General features: G+C 34.9%; 2 protein-coding genes across 2 annotated transcripts; both read right to left on the reverse strand.

Annotated features, from left to right (window-relative positions):
- Positions 1-1,151: 1,151 nt before the first annotated feature.
- LOC111460052 (probable WRKY transcription factor 48) lies at positions 1,152-2,386 on the reverse strand. Its single transcript, XM_023103133.1, has 2 exons — positions 2,049-2,386; positions 1,152-1,961 (listed from the first exon to the last, which is right to left on the reverse strand). The coding sequence occupies exons 1-2, from the start codon at positions 2,357-2,359 to the stop codon at positions 1,451-1,453; spliced, it is 822 nt and encodes a 273-aa protein (XP_022958901.1). The 5' UTR covers positions 2,360-2,386; the 3' UTR covers positions 1,152-1,450.
- A 14,078-nt stretch (positions 2,387-16,464) lies between these two features.
- LOC111460328 (transcription factor bHLH147-like) lies at positions 16,465-18,068 on the reverse strand. The gene is made up of 2 exons (XM_023103549.1): positions 17,882-18,068; positions 16,465-17,591 (listed from the first exon to the last, which is right to left on the reverse strand). Exon 2 carries the CDS (start codon positions 17,455-17,457, stop codon positions 16,849-16,851), a length of 609 nt encoding a protein of 202 aa, XP_022959317.1. The 5' UTR covers positions 17,458-17,591; positions 17,882-18,068; the 3' UTR covers positions 16,465-16,848.
- Between the last annotated feature and the right edge of the window lie 2,107 nt (positions 18,069-20,175).

Here is a 20,175-nt window from a genome sequence, read left to right on the forward strand (position 1 = left end):
TATATATATATATATATATATATATATATATATATATATATATATATATATATATATATATATATATATATATATATATATATATATATATATATATATATATATATATATATGAGTCCGTGACAATGTGCTCGATTTTTAATAACCAACAGCTATACAGATTCCAAAAGTTATACGCTCTCTAATAACCGTTAGATTTAAAAAAAATTATACGTTCAGTTCGATAATATTATTCGGTTATTTCTCCATTTCTGAACTCTCGAGCGTGAGCTTGACTCTATCATGTTCTTCATCCTAATCCAGTTTATTTATATAGACCATCTTTGAGCGGAATAGATTCTCCTAGAATCCAAACGTGTTTTATAACAATTTTTTAAATGAATTAATTGATAATAATAATAATAATAATAATAATAATAATAATAATAATGTATTTTTTAAGGTACATTTAATTCTTTTAATACATAAAAAAAATTAATCTGCTAATTTACTGACTGAAATTATAAAATAAAGTACAAAAATAATTATTAGAAATTCAACAACTCTAGTAGAAAAGTTTTGAATGGAAGAGATATTAATTACACCTATTCTATTAGAATTCCAAAGAGAGGGGCATTTTTGCAAAGCGAAATAGACGGAGGGCATCCCGTGTCAACGTCAAACATCAGATAAAATACACGAAAGCATGTCGAACTCGGGAAGAAACTAAGCACAGGCACAACCGAGAAACGACACCGACTATTTCGACTAACATTCCAGTAGTAATAACGTGCATACATATTTTCAAAATCATACCTATAAGTTATTACGAGACAGTCACATTACAACGACCCAATTAAACAAAATACCCAAAACAACCCTATACTCGACCTCGACCCCGACCCCGAATTCTAGGTTTCCTCGCCCACACTCGGAAATTTCATCCCTTACCCTAAATTTCTCATACTCTCTATTAATCAAAACCCTATAACCCTACTTTTTGAGATAGACAACAAATCAAAAAGTAAAACTATAACTCTACACTACTTGCATTGGCCTTCCCTAATGGCTTTTAAAACCCTAAACCCTAAAAACCCGTCCCTCTCGAGAGCTACGTAATACTAATAATCAATAACACGATCCATCTAATTCAGTAGATAATACACAAAATATTTAATAAAACAATATATATATAAATCGAACCGTTTCAAGGAACTGGATTCTTTGAACCGAAAAATAAAAAGACCAAACCGAAACCAAAACCCGAACCAGCTACATAAATCTGGTCACCTCCATCGACCAGGAGGGAAAAAAAAAACTAATTAATTATAGAAATATTATACAGTGATGGGATTGTGTGATTAGTGAACATGATTAATGGAGAAAATCCCATGAAATTTGTTAAGAGTATACGACGACGTACCGTGGAAAATTAATTTTTTAATTTAATTTAATTTTTTTTTTTTTTTTTCTATTCTTCTTCCGGGATGTGTAAGGCGGAGGACGGTACGATCATATCTTGCAGAAGGCCATGGTCTTGGAAGGATCCCTCAATACGACGTCGTTCTTCTCCAAAACTATGAAACGCCGCATCAAATCGAACATCCACTGGCGGCGCCGGAGTGTACGTATATTGCGGCTGTGGGAAAACAAGAGACGGTTGCGGTGAGGCGAAGGCGGCGGCGGCGGCGGCGACTGATAAAGCTCCACGTGGCATGATTGGGCTTTGATGGATGTGTTGGCCTTCGTAAGTGGTAACGACGACAGAAGGGTCATCGGAGGAACGTTCGACACGTTTCTTAACGCCGCAGCCGGCGGTGGTGCAACGGTAATAACTTCTAGGATAAGGGCTGTTTTTAACGGCTTTTTGACCGTATTTCCGCCATCTATAGCCGTCGTCGAGATGATCCACTTCGCTTTTAGTCATGAACGCAAATCTCGGCTCTCTTACCCTTTTTTGATTCTTTTTTTTCGCTTTTAATCTAAAAAATTAATTAAATTAAATCAAAACCCACTTCAAAAAAAAATCAAATAACAACGAAATTATAATAAATTATTAACGAACTTACTGCTTATTGAAAGGGGATTTCTCCCGGAGATCGCCGTCGTCGGCGTCAAAAACCTTTTCATTGGAGGAGCAAGAGACGGAGGAGTTGGGAGTAGGAGGGGTGTTGAGAACTTCGGATGACTCCGGCACGACGGAGGACGGCGGAGGAAGAGTGGTAGTGGGTGGCGCAGCCGACAAGAGATCGAACAAGGAAGGGGTGAAATCTTGTCCGGCCAATAAATCCATTAATGGGATGTCGAATAACAATCCGGAATTTCCCATCAAATTCTGATCGCCTTTTCTCAATTCTTCTTCCTTCTTCACCTCCTCCATACAAATAAATATATATAAATATATAATTTAAATAATAATAGTAATTTTTTTTTTTTTGGGGGTGTGAAAAGAAAATGGAGAGAGAGAGAGAGGAGCGGCGCTGGCCGTGGAGGGTGGTGGTGGGAGAGTGTGAAAGAGGCGGGGGAAGGGGGGGTTTAAGAGAGAGAAAGGGAGGAAGACCGGCAGATGTCGGTTGTTATGTGTACGGAATATGTCGACTGAGGGACGGTGTTTAGCATTAAATGCAGGAGGACCACCGGTGGGGCTCTGCTTCACTTTCTTCCATACGCGGATTTTTTGACCGATTCACCCCTTCCATCCCTGGGCCGCCTTTACACGTGGCATTCGGTATAGATAATACTCTCATCCACACCTGATTACTCCCCCTCCTCTTTCCTTTCTTCCATTCTCTTACGTCTCCGTTTAAATTACCAATTTACCCTACTCGGTTTATTTTCAAAATTAATATTGAAAATAAATTTAAACCATTTTCCCCCGATTTTCGTGCTGCGCAAGTATGTCGCGTTGTTCACTAATTAATTTTTTTTTGGTTAAAACAATATTTTGCATCTCATTTTTTATTTTAAATCAATCTTAAATTTATGTCATTTATAATAAAATTTTATAGAAAAAATAGATAAATAATTTTTTTAAATTAATACAAACTAAAAAATACTATGATTAAATTTTTTTAATAATTCTTCCATCTCTTTTTTTTATAATATATATATATATATATGTATGTATATGTGTGTATGTATAGCATTTATATGACGTGTAAAAGCCATGTAATTTTGCGTGTTTACCGAACTATGTGGAAAAAATTATATATCAACTAAATATAAAAGTCAAATAATTTATGATTACTTAATAGACTAACTACTTGTCTTTATTAGTGAATCAAAACCTTCCAATCACATTTTAAATTGGATGCAAGTTAAAATTTTAATGTACTTATGATCATATACGGATAAACGGATAAGATATTCGAATAAAAGTGATTTTGACGATAAGAAATTATAGTGAATAAAAGTTAAGAAAAAAAATTTAAAGGTCGTGTTAGGTTAGATAGCATTTTGGGTTGGACTGGGTTAATTTTTTTGAAACCAAACTCGTTTGGTTTGGATTTCAAGTTCATTGGCGTTCATTGGCCAAAGGTTCATGTCGACCGAATCCGAACTAGTCCAATATCAAGAAGAAACGATATGTCAATGTCTCACACCATGCAAACGCATACGTAATTCCCTGACTCGTCCTTGCCATTGTCGCCAGATGCAAATAAGACGCCTCTTGTAGATGCAGCTCCTCGTCCTTACCATCACCATCGCCATCTCTGATAATCCAACCACGCAACCAGTGTACACCTGTGAGATCTCACATTGGTTGGAGAGGGGAACGAACATTTTTTACAAGGGTGTGGAAACCTCTCCCTAGTAGATGCGCTTACGATACGTAATGAGCTAAAACAAACAATATCTAGTAGGGATGTGTTTGGTCTGTTACAACAACCTAATCATTCGGTGACTTCCAACAAGATTATCTATGAAACATGTGAAAATGACTTAATTTGTCTTTATGCATGTTTCAATTAATCACGCTCTTAACTTGCCTCTTATCTTTAATAGTCATAACGCGTGTTTGCCTAAACACATTGATTATATATAAATTTAATAATTTTACGTATTATAACTAATTAAACAATAAAATTTCAAATTAGCACAAATTTTTATTAATTCTTTACTATAATTTATTATATAATCCATAAATTTAAAATTTTAAAAATGTAAGAATTTATTAAATATTTTTTTAAATACTAAATAAATATGAAATTGGGAGTGTGACTAAAAATGTAATTTAACCAAAATTATATTTCCATTTTGTAATAATCATTTGGCTTTCCTGCCGACCGTTTAAGTGGGTACGTGAAGCGCATAGATCCTGGCCACAATACATGGCCGCCGTCCCCACCGCCCAATGTTTAATTCAACGAAAATAAGCCAATAAATGGCTTACACGTGGACCCACTGATTCGATTTTTGTACATCATGTGACCCTGTCTCCAACGTGTCCGATCGGACGGCTCTCCTAACGTAAACGTGCTCTTTTAAATGTGGTTTTTGATTCTCTATGGTTGCTTCCACCGCAACCCAACTACACCCTCACTCTTTTTTATTGTCCTTTTTGACCTATTGCTGAGCTGTCTCACAGTTTTATACCCTTATTAGAAATGCTTAAAAAATTCTCTGGGAGGCCTATCGTTCTCACTGTCACACCTGTCCAATGTCTGGGTCTGATACTATTATTAGCGGATATTGTCAGCCAATTACATATCTAGTCAGTTCACAGTTTTCATACCTTTGTAAGTAATGCTTAAAAATCCTCGCTAGCACGCCACCCAATGTCTGGGTCTGATACCATTTATAACCATCCAAACCCACCGCTAACAGATATTGTCCACTTTTGCTCGTTACATATCCCCGTCAGCCTCACAGTTTTAAAACGCATCTGTTAAGGAAATATTTACACGCCCTTTTAGTAAATATTTCGTTTCCCTCTCCAACCGATGTGGGAACTCGCTGCTGGATTAGCCGTCGGGCTTACTTCTATTGGACTTGGAGTTGGTCAAGGTACTGCTGCAGGCCAAGCTGTAGAAGGGATCGCGAGACAACCCGAGGCAAAGGGAATTAAAAAAAAAACATAACCCGACAACCCAACACAAAAATAGAGAGTTGAGTTGAGTTGAGCTGAGCTGTGAACTTTATTCACTTAGATTGAGTCACCAACTCAACCAACTCGAAACCTGAGTTAGTCGAAAAGATTTATTCAAACGTAACCGACCCACGTACATCCTTACCAATAGATACACTCGAATAACAATGAATTATTTATTCGATAATCTCGAGCAACACAAAATTAAATTATTTGAAAATGAAAAAAAATAAAATAAAATAATTGAGAATGAAATTGCAGGACGCAAGGAGGGTCAGTATTGTCAGCCAAAAACCCATTTGCACCATAAAGAAGAAATACATTATTGTCTGCTTCTTCCGATCCACAGGATTCTGTTTGGAATTTCAGCTATTATATCCAAATATTTCTTTTTTTTTTTTTAATTCCTTTAATTATTTTAATTTTAATAATTCAAAATTCTCTAATTGGTTGACTTTGAATGGGTCTTATTTATTTATTTATTATTTTTATTAATTAATAACTTTTTTAAAAAGGTACCATATTTCATGCCCCGATATTCAAAGATGCAAAGTTTGAAAGCAAAGAGTCACGTCCTGACCAAAAATAAACGCACAGTAATTTTTTTAAATCGTCTTTATTCCTTTTCACATTAAATCAATCCCACTCGCGAAGTATTGATCGTGAGATCCACGCGCTATATATTTGCCCATTGAAATCCACGTGTTTTCCACGACTTAAAGTGGAGCGTGGTTCTTAAGGAGAAAAAAAAGGACAGGTCACCGACTAGATCGAGAGGAAAAAGGCTAATTTAAAACATTTGCAAATTAATCATTTGATTAAAAAATAATTTTAAATTTTAAAAATTAATTTTCATTAATGTTTTTTAAAAAAATACTTTTTGAAATTAAAAAAATGGTATAATTTTATATGAAAAATACGACACAAAGCACAACTTTTAAAAAATTAAAGAATAATATTGTAATATTTTTAGTATTTTTTTAAACAAATAACAAAATTATAATTTCTAAAATTTTAAAATTTATAAAATTCTAAAACTAAAAATTAATTTTAGTAAATAATTTAGCAAATAAAAAATAAAAAAAAACAGCGTGGGCCCCGGCCAATTTTTTTATTTTTATTTTTTATAATATAAAATAATTTAGTAAGAGAGAAGGGTATGGGAAAAGGCAGTCCAAGATGTCGTGGTATGAGGGATCAAGACAGCCTAAAACGCAGCGGTCAAAGGTAAGAAGTCAAATGTTTGACTAATAGTGATTTGTTGAGCTACTACTCAGTCAACTCAAAAGCCAGCTCCAAAAAGGGACCTCTTTCGCCCCCACTGCCCTTCCAAACCACGTGTTATTCCCCTCTAACCCTCCCCATCCCTTCACGTTCTCGATCTGATGAGTCAGCAGCTAAGTTTTCTACACGTTACAACTCATACTATGAATTGATATTTGGTCCCGTTCAATTTTATCCCTTTTCTATCGTTAAATTGATTGTCGCCTAACTTTTTTATATTCCTACCTACTAAATTGCTATGTTAGAGATAAGTTTAATGTATTTATACGTTTTTAATATTTTTCTTTTCGGGTTGATCTTTTTGTTGTATTTTTAATAATTTACTTCACGTGTCTATATATATTTTCAATGTGATATGATCTAAAAGGAATAAATTTTAATATTATTCGAGATATTTAACCGTTACAAGATATATATATATATAAAAGTAACGGTTAAAGTACTTTTTTTATTTGTAATGTTCATAAACGAAAATCAACATTTTACAAATTTCGAGACTAAAATAGAATACACTGAATATGTGAGATCCATCATTGGTTGGGAAGGAGAAGAGGAGATTCTTTATAAGGGCGTGGAAACCTCTCTTTAGCAGACGCGTTTTATAAACTTTGAGCGAAAATCTGAAAGGGAAAGCCCAAAGAGAACAATATCTGCTAGTGGTGGACTTGAGCCATTACAAATGGCATTAGAGCCAGACATCGGGTGTTGTGCCAGTAAGGAGGTTGAACCTTGAAAGGGAGAGGACACGAGGTGCCAGCAAGAACTCTGGGCCCCGAACAGGGGTGGATAGAGGGGTCCCACATCGACTGGAGAAAGGAACGAATACTAGCAAGGATGTTGGGACCCAAAAGGAGTGGATCGAGAACAACGAGACATTGTTTATAAGAGAGTGAAAACCTCACTCTAGCAGACGCGTTGATGAACTTGGGCCGTTACAGAACTGTTCCTTAGTCAACTTTTGGTTGGGGCGTGAAAGTTTCGATAAGATTAGTATTAAATATTAAGAAAGTGACTTTAAATACAAACAAAAGTGCAATAAATTAGGTGTTTTGATGCATTTTTGTTGAGGATTCATATGAAATTGGTTTGATATTGTGTAGATAGAGAAGTTTCTAGGAAACTACAAACCTCCATCAACTTTTTAGCCTTATCCCTTCTCTATACATTATTATCATGCTTAATCAATATCCAAATCTCTCTCTTTTGACTTTTGGTCTTCATTCTCATCTATCCTTTGACCCAAAACAAAGATTTTATATCCTTATTCCAATTTGAACATAGCTCATCTGAATTGTCCCACATCATTGTGGAGGATAACGAATCATTCTTAATAAGGGTATAGAAACCTCTCCCTAACAGACGCATTTTAAAATCTCAAGGGGAAGCTCATAAGGGAAAGCCCGAAAAGGACAAGATTTGCTAGCGGTGGACTTGGGATGTTACATGAACGAACCGAGAGTAACCCTAAAAACATGATGGTTAAGAAAGACTTCAAAGAATTGATAGTTAATACCAACATTAACACAGTGCACCTTCTATTTTTGGTGGGACAATTCTATATGACAAAACAAGCTAAGAGGACACGTGTTTGTTTGCAAGAACAATCTTCGGTCTTAGAGATGGTTCAAGTTAAGTAACGTGATCACAATGTAGGAGAATGTCGGGGTCATCAAATACTAAATCTAAATTCTAAAATTTCGGTAAAAAGGTCAAAGATTCAAATAAAACGTCCTCACTTATTCAAATCATCATTCTTTTGTTTGGAATAAATGTATATATTAAAATAAAAAAAATTAAAATTTGATGACTTATTAGGTTGATATAAGTAACTATCACTTTTAATGCCTTTGATGTATGAGTATGAAAGAGATGGAAATTATTGTTTTTTTAATCATATATTTAATGATTGAAAAAAATGAAAGTTTTTTTTGGAAAATAAAATTTATCAATAAATATATATATATATATATATATATATATATATATATAATATAATATGAAGGGCAACAAATGAATGAGTTGACTTGACCGTAAGGAAAGAGAAAGAAAGTAGGGTTAGAAGCCGGTGATTGCGCCATTCCCAATTTCACCTAATCTTTATATATATATATATATATAAATCCACAAAAAACGATCTCGTATAAGATTCCATATTGGTTGGAGAGTGGAACGAAGCATTCGATATAGAAACATATTTTTAATAGAAGCATTTTAAAATCGTGAAGCGTAAGGGACAAAAACGAACAATATTTGTTAGTGGTGAGTTTGAGCTGTTGTAGTCGGACACAGACAATGTGTTAGCAAGGACCTTGGGTCTTCAAGGGGGTGGATTATGAGATCCCACATCGGTTGGAGAGGAGAACGAAACAATGTCGTATGTTCTCCGAGCCCTACTTTGTTGCTTGCTCTAGGTCTGTTCTCCGAGCCCTACTTCTCCCTTCTCCCTTTGAAAACAATGTCGTATGAAGTATAGTCAAGTGGTAAGAAATCTTTTTACTTCATATTATGAACACTCGATTAGCTCGGTAAAAAATGAGTCAATAGGGGGAACAATCACCTACAACCAAACTTATAGTAAGCCAAAAGTGATAACTCGAACCCATTTTGCTATCCAACACGTATATTAACAGATGAACTATATAACTCTTTTTTCATTAAATACTTTCCAAAATATATATATTTATTATTATTTTTTTAAAAATACTTTTATTCTTACATGTTTTTTAAATAATTAAAAAGAATAATAATAAAATTATAATAAAAAACTATATAATTTCTTTAAGCGTGACAGAAACAGCAGCACATGGAGAAGTAAGTCAAAGTCAACAATGTTAATCCACGTCATAATTAAAGTATTAATTACAAGGCTAATTAAGTCAATTACAAAATTAATTAATAATAATATTTTTATAAAAAAAAAATTAAATAATTATTCAAAATTCTATTTAATTATTTAAAAATGAATAATTAAATGAAGTGTTTGGAAGTGTAAAAGGAGTGGGGAAAGTAATGAATGTAAAAAAAGTAAAACGCGTTTTAGGGGAAATGGACAAAAGGAAAAGGGCGTTTAGAAGGACAATGAGGACAATCACCATAGGGTTGCGTGCACGTCTCTCCCCAAAACACTATAACCCCATACATAAAAAAATAGGATTCCTTTCACTCCTCTTATCGACCCGAACATAGCTCAACTCGTTCGATAATGACCCAATGACCCAATGACCCGAATAATCTAAAACGTCCAACCCACATCTAATAAGTTGATTTGGGTTAAGTTGAATTTTTTAAAAAATCGAAAATTTGATTCGGTTTATAGGTTGACACTTTTAAATCAGGTCATAACAACATATGTTAGTGATGCGTTATGACTGGTGAATGAGTCGGGATGTTGTGAACCTTATTCGAACCCTACCCGAAATTCAAGGATTTGGTTGGGTTGGATTGTGTACCCTGTTCGAGTCATTCAAGTCACCAACCCAACCAACTTGAATTTTCGAGTTTATAAAAAGAAACTTTTTTTCCGACCCAACTCAAGTACCGTTTTCTCCTTTTATTATTCGATCTCGTCCCTTTTTTTCCCACCGTTTCTTTTATTTTTTTTTTATGTCTTTATAAAAGTAACTTTTTGTGATAATGTCGGGAATTCAAAAAGTCACCATATCTAAATATTCGTTCGACATCAATCTATGATGAAGGGAAGTTTCCTACACTAAATTTTGTGTATAATTATTTAATAATAATGAATTATGGTGGAAATATTGGGCTTAATAATAATTGGTATCTTATTCATCGAGACGTGCTCGAACTGACTCGTGATTTTTAAACCGAACTCGGGGGGACGTTTTTTAAAATAAAATACCCTTTTTGTCCAAATGCTTCACCATAAGACATGGAGGGGTATTGGGTTTAAGACATATATGGAATGTTGGAATGATGAAAGAAGGGAATTGGAAAGTGATGGAGAAGAAGAGAGATGCAAGGGAAAAGGGTAATTTAGACATTAAAGAAATAGGGACCATACTTTGAGTTATGGTGGATGGTCAAATAGGTCGGTTCCTAAAAAAGCCTTACTCCGAACATCACTATCGTCGTGACATGGACCGAACTTTCCCTACCTCTCGAAAAATTATTCGGTAAGGTTGCGTGTTGTTGTATTTGTTAGATGTAAATCAGACCACTGAATACAAATTTAATGTTTTTTTTTTTTTTTTTTGTAATTTCTCGGTCATACATCTAAGAGCAAAAATTGTCAACCATATTGTGATAGCTTTTTCTCGAAGAACTTCTCGAGCTATCTCGTGATACAGTGACAACTCTTTCTTGAAGAACTTTTCGAGCTAGCTCGTGACACAGTGACAACTTTTTCTGGAAGAACTTCTCGAGCTATCTTGTGATACAGTGACAACTTTTTCTCGAAGAATTTCTCGAGCTAGCTCGTGACATAGTGATAACTTTTTTTTCAAAGAACTTCTCGAGCTATCTCGTGATACAGTAACAACTTTTTCTCGAAGAATTTCTCGAGCTATCTCGTGGCACAGTGACAGCTTTTTCTCAAAGAATTTCTCGAGCTATCTTGTGACACAGTGTCAGGTTCTTCTCGAAGAATTTCTCGAGCTATCTTGTGACACAGTGTCAGCTTCTTCTCGAAGAATTTCTCGAGCTATCTTGTGACACAGTGTCAGCTTCTTCTTGAAGAATTTCTCGAGATAGCTCGTGATACAGTGACAACTTTTTCTCGAAGAATCTCTAGAGCTCTGACATTCAAAATTCAAAACCCTCATCTCTTTTCTCATCCATGTTGGATTTAGGGTTTGTGTTTGAATGAATATATGTTTGTTGTTTTGTTGTTGGAGAAAGAAGTGAAATGGTGGAAGGGAAATTCAACAATGGCTGCCCAAAAACCAAACCCTAAAATGCTTCCAAGAAACCGCGTTGCTTTCGGGCAGTGGGTGATATACAAATCAAAAGGACTCACCTTTTTCTACATATCTCACTACATCCAACATTTTACCCTAAAATCCCGAACACTTTTTCATTTCATCTCCATCTCTCTCTCTTCCTTTTTCATTAATGCCCATTTTGCCCCTCACCTCTAATTGTATTCCGTTCCCTCGATAATTCTCGCTCTCTATCAAACTAACTCACATCACATCGACTAAAAAAAAAACTATGAAGTCGGTGTCAATTTAGACTATAAACTTTCAGTTTCAGGTCAAATAGATCAGTAAAATTAAAAAGAAAAAAACTCGAGAGGAATTTACTTCATTTTCGCCTTCCTCGTTTTGAAACAAGTCTACGAAATACTAAGCAATGGAGAGATGAGCGGGATGCTAAAACTAGCACTTTGAAGTCGGCTGAAACACTAAACAATGGAGAGATGAATGAGACGTTATGTGAGATTTCACATCAATTGGAGAGAGGAACAAGTGTCAACGAGGATACTGGGCGAGCCCCGAAGGCCCCGAGGACGCTAGTCCCCGAAGGGGGTGGATTGTGAGATCTCACATCGATTGAAGAGGGGAACAAATAATTCTTTATAAGGGTGTGGAAACCTCTCACTAGTATACGCGTTTTAAAACTTTGAGGAAAAACTCGAAAGAGAAAGTCCAAAAAGAACAATATCTACTGGCGATGGACTTAAGCTGTTACAAGTTACAACTAGCACTTTTGTGGTCAGTTGAAACACTAAACGATGAGGAGAAGAGTGGGCCGGAGATCCATTTTCACTTCTTTCTGCGTAGAGCAGAGGCCCATTGGGCCGGACATCCATCACTTATATGGGCTCAGTACTTGTGATCCATCTTATATGGGCCCATTGGGCCGGATAAATGGGCCAAACTAAAGACAACACAGGCCCAACTTAAAACAAAATTGAAGTCCAGAATCAAGCTCCAACCAATATGGGTCCATTAGTTCAGAGGCTAGAAATTAAATTATAAAATTGACACGTCATATGCCCTTGCAAATTCAATGAATAATCCACCATTATCTCTTAAATAAATAGGAAATGGTTTAAATAATTAATAATTAATAATTAATTCGAAATTGGTAGTATTATTAATAATATTATCAATATTTAATTTTTTATTTAATAAATCGTTAATATTAAAAAATATAAATTAATTGAGACCACCCCCATAAACTTTAAAAAATATCATTAATTTAAAAATTATTAATACTCTAAAACTTTTAGAAACCCTCGATATCCTAATTTAAGATTTTTTTAAAAAAATTAAAATATAATGATATCGTTCGAGGGTATTTTTGGAATAAATAAACTATAACGGAAACTTTAGCCACAAATTTGGAATCTTTTCAAATTAAGATGATGCTATATATATATATATATATATATATATATATATATATATATATATATATATAATATTATTTATTTATTTTTTGAGTGAAAATTGAAAAAGAAAAAAAAAGTAGGCATCAATCATGTCAAAGCAAACGGTGCATCACCAAATTAATAAAATTGTCATTAATGCAAAGGATTGATTGATGTAATTTGTGAACAAATGCCTCTAATTATAGGTTTTTTTTTTTTTAATTTTTATTTCTTTTATTTAATCACTTTTTCAAATGCCCTATGATAGAATATCTTATTCTTAAATATTAATTATGAGACAAAATCTCAATAAAATATTAAATTATTATTAAATATTTTCTATTTACATTACTCGTCAATTAATTCGATCTTAACTTTTTTCGATAAGCTTAGAATAAATTACGATTAAATTCGATAATCTTAATTAACAGAATTTTAGATTATATAATAAGTAAATTAGCGTACAATATTAAGGATATAAGTGACTTTTGCATCCACAATTCTATAAATTTGAGTATTTAATAAAATTTTAATTTGTTTAAAATGTGTAAAATAATTAATTTATATATTTTTAATAAATCTTGGAATGAGTTTTATTTATTTATTGTTAGTTTAACCAATCAATAGGCTGTTTATATGAAATTTTAGTCTAAATAATGTCTGATTAGTTTTTATGACATGTTTGTAAAAGATGACTACGTGAATGAACAGAGACAACATTTGAGTACGAATGATTTTGGAGATATGATGACTAAGAAAGAGCTACTACTTATACGATTAATATGCACCTTTTTTCTTAGGGAATTAAATCGTAAAATTTGAAATATATTAGATAGTTATTTTAAAATCATGTTGCGATGAGAAATATATTATTTAAGAAACTAAAATTTGAAAATATCAATTAAAGAACCAAAAAGAAAAAAAGTATTGAATATTGAGTTGCTCGTACGTAAAAAAAAAAGGGTAAAGAAAAAGAGAAAAAAGAAAAAGGGAAACATTATCTATAAATATGTTTTAGGGACTAAGAGTATGTTACTGACACATCAGCCATCCAATTATGTGGAACTTCTGCCACGTCAGCACTCTATTTTATAAATATTCTATTTAAATTTTCATTTTAGTCCCTATTTTTTAAATTAAATATTTGATTTAAAATGTGATGGGATTTATTAATTTAAAAATAAATAACCAAAATAAATAAATAAATGTATGAGAAGATTAATAATAGAAGAAGGTTTTAGAGACTTGGGGATGAAGGGAAGGGTTGTAGGGGTTTGGTTTGTGGGCGTGAGCTGTGTGATTTAACAAATACCTGAATTGAATTGCAAGGCAATCAAATCTTTGGTCACAACATATGTAGTGGAAGGTGGGAGACAAGGATTAGATGAATGATTCACAGCGTTTTCGATTGCAATCCTAAATATGGTCTTCGTTCATACCTAAAAATACATTGACTCGTTAATACATGTGCTATAAACCCATAAGCCAGAAGTTCGATTCTCCGAGCCCCGCCTGTTGAATGAACTAAAAAATAAGGTTGTACATAGGTTGAATTAGATTGGGTTGGTGACCCGAACAACTCGAATAGAGTTTACAATCCAACTCCACCCTTGACTTTTAGGTTGAGTTGTTTTGTAACCTATTTATCCACCACACATCATCACTTACAAACGTTAAATATTATTGATCTTCATTATAAGCTTAAAAGTTAGGTAGGATTAGACTGTGACCTTATTTTTGAGTTGGTCGGATTAGTTGGGTTGTCAACTCGCAAACCGATGCAAATTTTTTGTTTTTTCAAAAATTCAACTCAACACAAAACGAAAAAAAAAAAATATATAACCCAACCCAAGCCATACTTTATGGTTTAAGTTGGGTAGTTCGAGTTAATTAAACTATAGGTCATATTAACGTATCTTTACTAAAAAAGTATTGATATAAAGTGAGACAGTTTGAAACGTATCCGACTTTTTATATAAATTTAGGTACACCAAACGGGTATCAATAACATAAGTCCATGTCACATCGACACTCGACCTAAACAGATAAACTCAATATCTTAATATAAATTTTGAGTTCGGGTTTAGGTGGAACAACTTCTTAAACGTGGGAATGAAGGCAAAGCTGTTGGGAGTTGACTGTCGGCCGGAGCTGTTATTAAACAAAGACTTGGATTGAAATGAAAGGCTTAGGAAACGAAACCAAAATGAAATTGAGTTCATTCAAATAAAGTATAACTAAGAAAAACAGAGGTTAGGGGAGAACATAAGAGAGTGGACGCTGGGAGACAAGATTAGCTCAAACATTTGTTGATGCAAACATATTTGGTTCATTGGACAAATTGTCTGTCTATGTTCTATGTGCTGTCAATTTTTGGTCAAACTTCCCACCCACTTAGCTTCTTTTTCTTATTTTAATACCCGTGCGAGGTCACGTCTAGTTAGACTTTCAATTTGGAAGAAGAACCATTCAATTGTTCAAAACACGAGAACAACTAACTAATCCCTCTCTGATAATATTTTGAATATGTGAACATAATCTTACAATAGCGGTAGGACGAAAGATTCTTAACATAAATGTAATAGCCTAAGCCCGCTAACAGATATTGTCCTCTTTAGGTTTTCTCTTCCAAGATTCCCGTCAAGGGTTTTTAGAATGCATCTACTAGAGAGAACTTTTTACACTATTATAAAATATGTGGGACATCACAACAAAAATAAGGACAACTATAAGAACATAATCTCACATAGGTGGCAGGACGGATGAAAGATCCCTAGCATAGAAGTGAGAACATCCTTTTGAAGACACAAAATTGAAACCATTTAAAATTTCAGACACAAAATTGGATGTGAAACGGTGCGGCAGTGAGGTAGAACAGATTGAATCGGCACACCGTTCTAAATCTCACCGCCACATCGTTCCAAACCGAAGTCTATACGAAGAACTTCTAGTTTTAAAAGTAAAACTACTCTAAAAAAACTTGAAAAAGGCAAAGGAAGAGGAGGAGGAGGAGGTAGGTGAGGGATGGGAGATGAAAAAGAAGAAGAATGGGGATGTGGGAGCCAGGACAGAGGGGAGGAAATGGGAGGCCACTAGGAGTGAGCTGTATCTATCTGTCTGCATGCCAAACAAGGTCCTCCTCCTTTGGATATGAAGTAGGGCAGGTGAAGCTACAAAGAAATACCTCACATAATAAATACATGTAAATTTGGAAAAATCTGAAACTCACATGGATGCCCCAAAAATCTAGGGCTGTCACTGTTCAGCGTGGGTGTACTATAAGTCTCTGTAACCCACATGATTGCCAGAGCCCTCTTCCTGTCTTACTCAAAACATGATTCTCAGCACCAAATTTTGGCCTGCCTGCCTGCCCGCCCCGCCCTGCCATGCCATGCCATGCCCTGCCTTGCCCTGCCCCCACAAGCAGCGCTTTACTAAACTCAGACATGACAAGATCCTTTCTCCTCCTCTTCCATTGTCTCTTCCCCTGCCTGGGTTTTAGCCCCACTGGACGGCTAGAGAGTTCCTCGTTTCAAAACTTTACCCACCAAAAAACAAAACAAAACAAACAGAACAAGAAACTTAAATAATTAGGAGGGGTAGGAATGATGCTAAGCTAATAAGATGGATCCTAGAGCTCAATATAAATGAACCCAAATTCTCAGACAAAGCAACTTTCAGTTTCCAATTCAAACGCACCGAGTATATACTTGACCCCCTTCTTTTTGTTTTCCATGGATCAGCTTAGACATGGGCACCAAGTAAATACTGCCTAAGATTCACCAGAAAACTGTTTTTTCTTCTCATTAACTTTGCAGAAATCAACAAGAGGGTTAATAAATCCACGAAGTGAATGTAAAACAACAGACAAGCCGAGGCCGAAGATTACAGAACAAATTATGTACGGATTCCAAGTTCTTTTTTCCTTTTTTTTCTCTTCTTTTTGGGCATTGGATTCCAAAGAAGTTATTCAGGAGGAGGGGAAGAGTGAACAGAAAAAATAGAATACCACGGGGAAGGAGGAAGAAGAAAATAGCAGCAACCATATTTAACAGACAGTTACTTCACTTGCATAGAGGCAAGCAAAGCAAAGATACGAGAAGAAGCGGGAAAATGGTAGGATTTGTCGGGAAAAGGGAAACACCAGTAGGAAAGCGAGTCATCAGTTTGGTGGGGCGGAGCTAGAGCCTGCGGCAGAAGTTGAGGCCGAGAGCAACTCGGCGAGGGCACTCATGGCTCGAACTTGCATTTCAAGTGCAGCTATGTAATCGGTAGCCTCTTCCAGGATAACCGGCAACGGTTCTTTCCGGCAACCGGGAACTAGCCGTCCAAGAACCCTAACTTTCCTTTGTACCGCCGGTAAGGATTTCCCTCTCAACCGCAACACGCTAACTCTAGGTTTCTTTGAGCGGTTGTTTCCGGCGGTGGATGCCGATCTCTGTCTTTTCGGCTTCCTGAATTTGAGTTTCAGCCTGTTCGTTAAGATGGCTCGGCTCCACCTGGTTCTCCCCTTGGCAGCGACGGCGAGGACTCTGTCAGCGGCCTCGCGTACGGCTCTGCCGCGGCGCGGCGCCTCGTTCGGAGGACTGAGCCTCACTTGATTCAATGCTCGGACCAGCTTGGACGAGTAAATTTCTTGCTGCGCTTGAGACTTCCATTTAATATGGTTCTGGTTTTGATGATGATCTCTGTTGCCGTGGCTTTTCTTCTTCTTCTGCCTCCTTGAAGACTCCCGCGCGCGATCGGAGTTCGAATGAACAGATGACGCCATCGAGACGCACCGATCCGATCCCAGAAAAATCGATTCCCTCCACAAATCGATGATTCAAAGATGATCAACCATTAATCTAATCTCTCTCCTCCAAATTTACACAACGCGTTCCAAAGCAAGCTAAGAAAAAAATCCTGAGCAAGAGTAAAACAAAAGGATATAACAGATTTAGCCGAACAGAAACGTCAACTCCCTAACGAAATCAGAATTTACAGCAAAACATCAGAAATCAAATCGAGACCGATTCTTACGAAGAAATGAAGCAAAAAAAGAGGTATTACGAAATCAGGAAAAAAAAGTAAACCAATCAGAATCACTAGGATTAACAATCTTGATTGAAAATTCTCGAGAATCAGAGAAGAAGATTAAAAATTCTAACGATAACAGCAGGAAGAAGATTAGGAACTTATGATAAGATGCGTACCTTTAGGGAAATTCCTTCTACAACAAATTCTCGATCAACAGAAACAGGAAGAACTCTGAAGAAGATGGAATCACGGCTTTACGAGAGCGAAAAGACAGAGAATGTTGTGATTGAAGAGGATATATATGGAACCCGTTCTTAAGGCGTCCCCTTCTGCAAGTAGTTAGAGAGAGAGAGAAGTGAACCAAAACTATGACTTATTGCTTCGACTCTGCACCATGTGACTCGTATTTTATAGAGCCACAGCCAAAGGCTTGGGGCTCGTCTGATGGTCTATAATGGCTCGGTTGGGTCCGCACCCAGCTGGGGTTCGTGATTCAGATTTCTTTTCAATTAATTTAATTTCTAATTTTTTTTTATATCTAAATTGATTTTTTTTTATTTTGTACATTTATCATAAATTCAATATTTTTAAAATTAATTTATTAATTTTTTTAAAATTTATTATAAAATTAAACTTTACCAAATAAAAAAACTGGAGAGTTCAAAGACGGAACGTATAATTGAAAACATAGCTCAACTGATATAAAATATTTATGCTCGATTAAAAAATCTAATGTCCGAATCTCATCACCGGAGTGGAATAAAAAACAAAAATTAAAATATAGATTTACTTTCCTTTAAAAAAAAAAACCAAGAAAATAAAATAAAATGAATTTCTTATTCTTTGGCGTCCATTCCTTCTCCTAATTGACAAATTCCTTGGGCCAACACCAACATCCTTTTTATACATTGCCCTGTCAACTTCAACAAGTAAATTTCGACAATTGCGTGTGTTTTTTTTTTCTTTTGTTGTTGTGTTTTTTTTTCAAACCATTATTTTATTACATTAATAAATAAATTTTCAAATACTATTATTTTTTTCGACTTTTAAAAATAGTAATTAATCTCTTATTTATTAAAAAAAATGTAATAATTGTTGGATGTTGAAAGAAAGTCCCACATCGGCTAATTTAGAGAATGATCGTGGGTTTATAATTAAGGAATACTCTCTTTATTGGTACAAGGCCTTTTGGGGAAGCACAAAGTAAAGTCATGACAGCTTATACTTGAGGCCTTTTGGGAAGCCCATAGCAAAGCCTTACGGAGGGTATGGGGGTAATTAAACAATTTTTGTATTTTTTTCATTTATATTTTCTCTCACGCAATAATAAAAAAATAAAAAACCCTTACAAAAGAACATCACCAATGGGAAATATACACGTGTCCGATGATCTGGCTCCAAACTTTTGATGGATATTCAATGCATCCATCAGTTGACATTTAAGCCCCCCGGAGGCTTCCATTAGAATTTTGTGCTACATCAGTTATATTTCACTATATTATTTTCTTTTTTCTTTTAAGAAAAAATAAATAATAAATAAGAGACCTAAGTTTAGGCGGCTTTAAATGTAATTTGAAAAAAATATTGTTTATTTATTTATTTTATTTCATCAAGTATTAAAAATATTTATCCAAAAGTTTATACATATATATTTCGAATCTAAAACAAGTATTCTTGGTTTGAGAAATTTTATCAACAAGGTAATTTTATAGCTTAGCTTCCTTTATTGGATTGATATTAGCCTGGATACCGCAAAATAATTATATTAGATCTAATAAGTACGTTGTGTCAGAATTGAGAAATTTTATGGCTCGAATCTTTAGTATTCTCTAATTTATTACTTGTGTCTACTATTTAGGCAGAATACCGTCACTCATTCTTACTAAGAAACGGAAAGAAATGAAGGAAATGGAGAGGACTAAATAGAAACGAGAGGGATCAACCGAAAAAGATACTTCTTCTTCCTTTTTTCAGAAGAAAAGGAGGATCCAGACAAAATCGATGAAACAGAAGAGATCCTAAGAAACCCTCCTGGCCCAACCTTAGACACTCGAAGATCCTTTTTCAAATCTCCTGGTCCCTGTGGAAGAAAGGAAAAAGAATTTCACGTTCTTCCTTTCGCTTTTGGGGAGGATTAAGAAAATCCTATGGATTGGAGCTTTCTCCAAACCTCCGGGAAAAACATGAAAAAAAAGGCTCGAATGGTATGATCCCTCCATCACCCCAGAATGAAAGGGGCGATTTCATAGTTCTTGGTCTGTGAAGATACGTTGTTAGGTGCTCCGTTTTATTTTCCCATTGAGGCCGAACCTAAACCTGTGCTCGAGAGATAGCTGTCCATATACTGATAAGGGATGTATGGATTCTCGAGAAGAGAGGAGCTGAGTAAATGGAAAGGAAAAAACAAAGAATGAATTCCACTTTAAAAGGACACGCTATCAAAAGATTAAAAAAAAAAAAAAAAAAAAAA

The sequence above is a fragment of the Cucurbita moschata genome, unplaced genomic scaffold (genome assembly GCF_002738365.1).
Source record: "Cucurbita moschata cultivar Rifu unplaced genomic scaffold, Cmos_1.0 Cmo_Scf00023, whole genome shotgun sequence".
Taxonomy (NCBI): domain Eukaryota; kingdom Viridiplantae; phylum Streptophyta; class Magnoliopsida; order Cucurbitales; family Cucurbitaceae; genus Cucurbita; species Cucurbita moschata.

Excerpts from the sequence above, each read along its gene's own strand:
- LOC111460052 (XM_023103133.1), bottom strand. The coding sequence starts at position 2,359 with ATGGAGGAGGTGAAGAAGGAAGAAGAATTGAGAAAAGGCGATCAGAAT. Across the intron at positions 1,962-2,048 it reads AAATCCCCTTTCAATAAGCA|ATTAAAAGCGAAAAAAAAGA; the intron begins GTAAGTTCGTTA and ends TTAATTTTTTAG.
- LOC111460328 (XM_023103549.1), bottom strand. The coding sequence starts at position 17,457 with ATGGCGTCATCTGTTCATTCGAACTCCGATCGCGCGCGGGAGTCTTCA.